The sequence below is a fragment of the Heterocephalus glaber genome, unplaced genomic scaffold (genome assembly GCF_053883595.1).
Source record: "Heterocephalus glaber isolate CG9 unplaced genomic scaffold, H.glaber_assembly_v1.0 deba00001606, whole genome shotgun sequence".
In the NCBI taxonomy this organism is placed as follows: domain Eukaryota; kingdom Metazoa; phylum Chordata; class Mammalia; order Rodentia; family Bathyergidae; genus Heterocephalus; species Heterocephalus glaber.
Window position 1 is genome coordinate 13379595 of NW_028258377.1, and position 6351 is coordinate 13385945.

The 6351-nt window shown below is 49.0% G+C and overlaps 1 protein-coding gene across 2 annotated transcripts in view; it reads left to right on the top strand.

The window, feature by feature from the left end:
• Positions 1–5498, top strand: part of Cltb (clathrin light chain B) — a 31241-nt gene extending 25743 nt beyond the window's left edge. Inside the window, exons 5-6 of one of the 2 annotated variants that reach the window (XM_004836337.4) lie at positions 703–756; positions 5045–5498. In XM_004836337.4, the coding sequence (XP_004836394.1) occupies positions 703–756; positions 5045–5216 (226 nt within the window). In that variant the 3' untranslated portion in view covers positions 5217–5498. The remainder of the gene's footprint in view (positions 1–702; positions 757–5044) is intronic. The other variant, XM_004836338.4, reaches the window with a different exon arrangement.
• Positions 5499–6351: the final 853 nt, after the last annotated feature.

The window sequence follows — 6351 nt, forward strand, 5'->3', positions numbered from 1 at the left end:
TGCCCAGTGGCCCTTGCCTTGGAGGCTATGCCCTTCAGGGTTCAAGATCTTTCCAGAAGGAAAAGACACTCAGGGAAGCTGCCACGTTTGTGTTTGAGAAACTGCTGGGCTGTGGGCTGGGCGCTGGGCGCTGGGGGGTCAGAGGTAAGGAGGACCCAGTCTGTGTCCTCAAAGAACTCAGGAGAGAAGCACACACATGTACCTGCACTAGAATACAGTGGGGGCCTCTACGTGAGGGTCCTAGAAACAAGGAGCATGCTGGGGAGGAATCCTTGTGTCTGGAGACTTACACTTTGGAGGATGACTAGGAGTTGGGGGGGGCATGGTGTAGGGAGAGCATTATAGAACTGGGAAGAGCACAGTAGACAAGAGGATGTAGTGTATTGGGCCACAAGGGGTCAGGGAGTAGCGGCAGAGAAGGCGGGAAGCAGGCAGGGTTGGGGGAGTCCCATTGGGAGGGCCTTGAGCAGAGACTCGGGCAGCAGGGAGCCACTGATCAGATCTGAATTTTAGAAAAGCCACGGTTGCCAGGGTGGAGGATCCCCACTGTCTGGGGCTGTGGGTAGTTCCTGAGCTTTCAAACTGTGCTTCCTAACCAGTTTCCCACTGGAGGTACTAATGCTATCTCTCTTTGTCTTTAACCCTCTGCCTGCCTGTCTTGCTGTTCATCCCCCCAACCTCTTCCTTAACCTTTCCCTCAAGGATCGCTGACAAAGCATTCTACCAGCAGCCAGATGCTGATATCATCGGCTATGTGTATGTGACTCCTTTGCTCCTCTGCTGGGGGGAGGCGGGCTGAAGAGGGTGTGGGCCCACCTCATGGCTGGCATAAAATTTCTTGAGTCTTCTGCTATGGGGTATAATGAGTGTGGCTGGGCTTGGGACAATGATCAAAGCAGCAGGTGAACCCCTGGTATAGATGCTAACCCTAGCCTCCATCACTCCAACAAACTGGAGGCAGCTTTGGCAAATCAGAGAGCCCTGTGGAGGTGGGAGGGAGGGGAGTGGGCAGAGAACAGAATGTGCTGGCCATTCCCATGTGGGAAGGGCAAAGGGCAAGGCATACACAGCTCCTCTTGGAGATGCCTGCTGGGGGTGGGTGGGATGATGGCATCTTTTATGAACAAAACAAACAGATCACAGGGTACTGAAGACATAAAAGATGGGAGTTGCTTTCTACTCATTCCTTCGCCCTGCCCCCAAGTATACTGACTTTGGCTCTGAGCTCCTGCCCAGACACCACGTGCCCTTCTCACATGTCCCTGTGTTTGGAGTCCAGATGGTCCTGTGACTGATCTAGACCTGGGATGGCAGGCAGGTTTCCTCTCATGCCAGCACCAGTTGATTGGTAGTGATAGCCTAGTGGGTGGTATTGGAGATTCTGAAGCTGAAGGAAAAAATGTAGTGATTACTGAGTGATGTCTGGCGTGTGTGTGTGTGTGTGTGTGTGTGTGTGTGTTTGTGTGTGTGATGTTTGCCAAGTACCTGCTCTTCCTGGTGGAGCAGTTCCTTGCTCTGGGGATGCTATTGCAGCCCAGGATGCTATCTGGGCCAAGTCTTCTCCCACAAAGCACAGGACCCCATAAGGCAGCAGCCTTCCTCTCCTGCCACCCACCCCTCTTCTCATCTGTCCTACATGTACTTTTTGGTGTTTACCCTATGCCAGTCTCTGGTCAAAGAGCAATGAGAAGCTGGGTGTGGTGGCATGTGCTTGTAATCCCAGCATTCTGGGAGGTGGATCATGAGTTTGAGCCCTGCCTGGTCAATTTAGCAATTTAGTGAGATCCTGTATCAAAAAAAAAAAGATGCCGGGGATTTAACTCAGTGTGAACCCCAGGGTTCAACTCCTTGTCATACACACACACACACACACACACACACACACACACACACGGAAAGAAAAGGAGTAATGTATGCGTGGCTTGGACTATGTTGTGATAAGAACCATGTGTGGAAGGACACACAGAGCTCTGGGAGCCACTTTCTGCTGGGATAGCCAGGACAGGTTTCAGAAATTCATAACCTTCAGCCAGTCCTGCTTTGTTTTGTTTTATTCTGTTGTTGTTTTTTTTTTTGGTACCAGGGATCGAACTTGGGTCCTTGCGCTTGTGAGGCAGGTGGTGGAACCACCGAGCTAAATCCCTGGCCCTGTTGTTTTTTGAGACAGGTTCTCACAATGTAGTTTGGGCTGACCTCAAACTCATGGCAATCTTCCTGCTTCAGTCTCCCAAGTGCTGGGATTACAGGCGTGTGCCACCATGCCCGACTCCTTCAGCTGGACTTTAAAAGCAGAGAAGGAATTTGTTGGTTGGGAAGGATGGGACCAGAAGGTGGGAGAAGCAGCTGGGCCAAAGCCCCAGAGAAAGGAACTACCTGAAAGCCTACATGGCTGGAGCCTTGTCAGGTCTGGGTTGGTGGGAATGGATAGGAATGGAGGTGAGGAGCTATCAGTGTGGGAGTTGTAAAGTATCTGTTGTGCCAGGCTAAGAAACTTGGAGTTGACCTTGAAGGCCTTGGGGAGTCATGGGAGGTTTCCAGCTGGGAAGGAGACTGTCTAGCAGGTACCACAGAGGTTCTTTGCTCCTGTTCAGCCTAAGTGGCCCAGGGAGTACCCAAGAGGGCCTGATGTGGAGAATGAACCAGGGCTTCCTAGACTTCCACGTCACTATGAATTACCAGAGGAGCTTGGGCAGGTGCAGATTCTGATTCAGTAGGACAGAGGTGAGGCCCAAGAGTCTCTGTTTCTAGGAAGCTCCATGGTGAAGCCAAGCTGTTGGACCATGGACCACACTTTGAGCAGAAAGAGGGAAACTTCTTGACCCTGAAAGGGGTGTCTCTTGGGATAGCTCCCCTCATTCCTGCTCTCCAGCTCTACACAAAACACACCTGCCACTTCTCGATTCTCAGGTCAGGAAACATTGCCAGGGTGGAGGCTATGATCTTCATTTTATAGGTTAGGAGGTGAACACACACACACACAACTAAGCAAGTTTTCTAGGGAGGGGCTGGATCACCTGATTCCAGGCCAGCTCCTCCGAGGCACAGCCCACGAGCTCCCCACCATTAGCTAGTGCCTGGGTGTGGCAGAGCTAGTCTTGCCTGAGATGGAGAGGAGCTTCCAAGAGAAAGAAAGAGTCCAGGGATCCGTGTTGGTCCAGGAGGACACAGACCTAGCTTTCCCCACCTAATAATCACTTATTGTCTTTTTCTTTTTCTTCTGAGACAGGGTCTTGCTGTGTAGTTTAGGCTGGCCTTGAACTTATCCTCCTGCCCCAGCCTCCCAAATGCTGAGATTACAGATGTGTGCCTCCATGTCTACCTCTTGTCTTTCCTTAATGACTCCTATATTTAGATTTTGTCTACTCAACTGTATCTACTATCCCTTATTCAGTAGCCTTTTTTCCCCTCTTTGCAGTGCTGGGTATCAAGCCCTGGGCTCTGAGCATGGTAGGCAAGTACTTTACCACTGAGCTGTATCCCCAACCCCAATTAGTGGCTTTTTAAACTGTCAGGCAAAACTGATAAGGGGTCACACCAGTTTGCATTCTAACTTGATTAGAACCAAAAACAAAGACTCCCATGGAGTATTACTTAGGCTGTGGCTCCGTAGAGATAATAGCTGTTCTTGTTCTGGGCTGAAAAGGACCAGATATGCTTGGGATGTTGTGGATTCTACATCTGTCACATAATCCACCTTGGAGGTTGTGATAACACTAGCACATGAAAGGCTTTGTAGGTGTTGATAAAAAGATCCTTTTCTGTTTTTCATTTTTTTGAGAGAGGGTCTTGCTGTGTATTCCAGGCTGGCCTTGAACTCACTATGTAGCTCAGGCTGGCCTGGAACTCAGGGTGATCTGCCTGCTTCAGCCTCCCAAGTGCTAGAATACAGGCGTGCACCATCACATCCAGCTTAAAGATCCTTTCTGAGATTTCCATGTGTTTACCACAACACTTTTCCAGAGAATGCTCATGTAGAACATTCAGCAAAGCTGCATAAGGCATTTCAGTTAGTCAGGTGGTTAGTCTGTGTCCTCCCTGGATGAACATTTTGGAAATGTTGAAAATAACTGTGGTACTATATTAGTTTCTCCAGGGGCCTTAAGGTGTTGGGAGCCCCAGGTTGAGAACTCCTGATGCAGAAGTAATGAAGAAAGTACCTAGACTGGGAATAACTTTCTGAGGAAGTGAGGCCTGTACTGGGGACAGAATGACAGGGAGCAGCAAGCCATAAGCAGGTGTGGCAGAAGGTGACAGTAAGTGCAAAAGTAGCTTTTATTGGGGGGGGTGATCGAACTCAGCACCTCATGCATGTTGAGTACCTGCTGTACCACTTAGCTCGACCCTCAGCCCTCGACTTCTTTTATTAGAATTTATTGGTACATTTTAGATATACATAATAATAACATTCATCATAGGGAATTTGTATTTGTACATGATGTATCTTGCTTCTTCTTTTTTCCCCTCCTCTCCCTTCAAACCCTCTTCCCTTCCTTATTTACAAAAGCTTTGCTCCCATTTTTCCTTCTATTCTCTTTTTTTCCTTGTCTCTTCCTTTCCTCCTCCTTTGTTCCTCTTCTCATTTGAACATTTTCTTCCTATTCCCCAATATCTATTACACATTTTGGACTTTATTTACACTTTCAGTTTAAACAATGCAGTATTTAAACACGTGTGTCCAATTTATTTCACTTAAGAGTATAGTCTCAAGGTGTGTCCATTTAGCTAGAAATGTCTCAAGCTTATCCAACTTTATGGCAGAGTAGAACTCCATTGTATTAAAAAAAAAAACCACATCTTTATCCATTCACCACTTGATAGGCATTTGGGCTGTTTCCAAGATTTAGCTATTACAAACTGTCCTTGGCTTCTTATCCCAAGGCTGTTCCTGGGAAGCTGAGGTCAGGGGGGACTGGACTGGGGAGGAGAACTCTGGATAAAGTGTCCCAGTACCAAATGGGTAAAGAAGCCTTGCTTAGTGGAAGCAAGCCATCACTGTCTTTGGAGAAAGACAGCTCTGAAACCTTTGTTCCATCTCTACTTGCAGGGCATCTGAGGAAGCTTTCGTGAAGGAATCCAAGGAGGACACCCCAGGCACAGAATGGGAGAAGGTGGCCCAGCTGTGTGACTTCAACCCCAAGAGCAGCAAGCAGTGCAAAGACGTGTCCCGGCTGCGCTCAGTGCTCATGTCACTGAAGCAGACACCGTTGTCCCGCTAGATGCCTGGCATAAGCATGGCCTCAGAGCATGGGCCGTGCCAGGGCAGAGGAGGATCAGCTGCCGAGGCCAGGGTGGAAAGTGGAAACCCTCAGGCAGCTGCTTACACACAGTCTATTCTGTTCCTGTCCATCTCCTAGGGCGGGACAGGGGGATCCTCACCCTTCTCGCTCCTCACTCCCTCCTGGCCCTGTGGTCCAGCCCCTCATGCCTTCTCTCGGTCCACTCAGTTGTGACTGTCCCTCCTGATGTATTTTTTCTTGGCTTAAAGGGTGTGTTGTTAACTCTTTTTACACTTATTTATTATCATCCTTATTTCTCTGGAAGCCATAACTGGTGTCAGGGCTCGGTTTGTGCTTAGAAATTGGAGCTGAGAAAGGCAAGGATGTGTCCCAGGAAACCCAGGAGCTCCCAGCCAGAAGTCGAAGCCCCATCTTATGTCTGCTGCCTCCATCCTCAGGAGGGAAGACAACCTCTTACAGGATGCTTTTGCAACCTTGATCCTTTCTGACCCTGAAACCTGTGAGGTAGGGATTCTTGTAGTCTCACATATAATTAAGGGCATCAGTGCTCCCAGAAGGCATAGAGGGAGGGAAGAGGCAAAACAAAGGTCCTTGGCGGTGGCTAAGCCTGAGTGAGAGAGGCTGGTGAACGTACCTTCTGCCAGGCCCCCTTCCTCACAGTTGGCCTGGATATTCAGGATGTGGAGGAACCAGTGTTTTGCCCCTTTCAGCTGTGCCCTCCGGTGGATTTGGGATAAACAACCGGTGACCACACCTTCTTCCACTTTATTTTTTTCATTTTTTGAGACAAGGTCTCGTTTTTTAGCCCAGGGTAGCCTCAAACTTGTGGCGATCCTCCTGCCTCAACCTCCTGAGTGCTGGGATCACAGGTGTGCACCACCACACTCAGCTTGTCTTTGTTTCTGGTTTCCTTCCTTTTAGCAGAGGCTGTAAGAGGGATGTTCAAGCCATCATGACCTGCACAGTATTTAACTGCTAGCAATATAAGTTCCCTATGGCCACTATAACAATGTACTGCAAACTGGCTGACAACAGACATTTATTGTGTTATAGTTGTGGAGGTTATTAAGTCCATAATCAAGGTGCCACCAGGGCCACTTCCTCTGAAGGCACT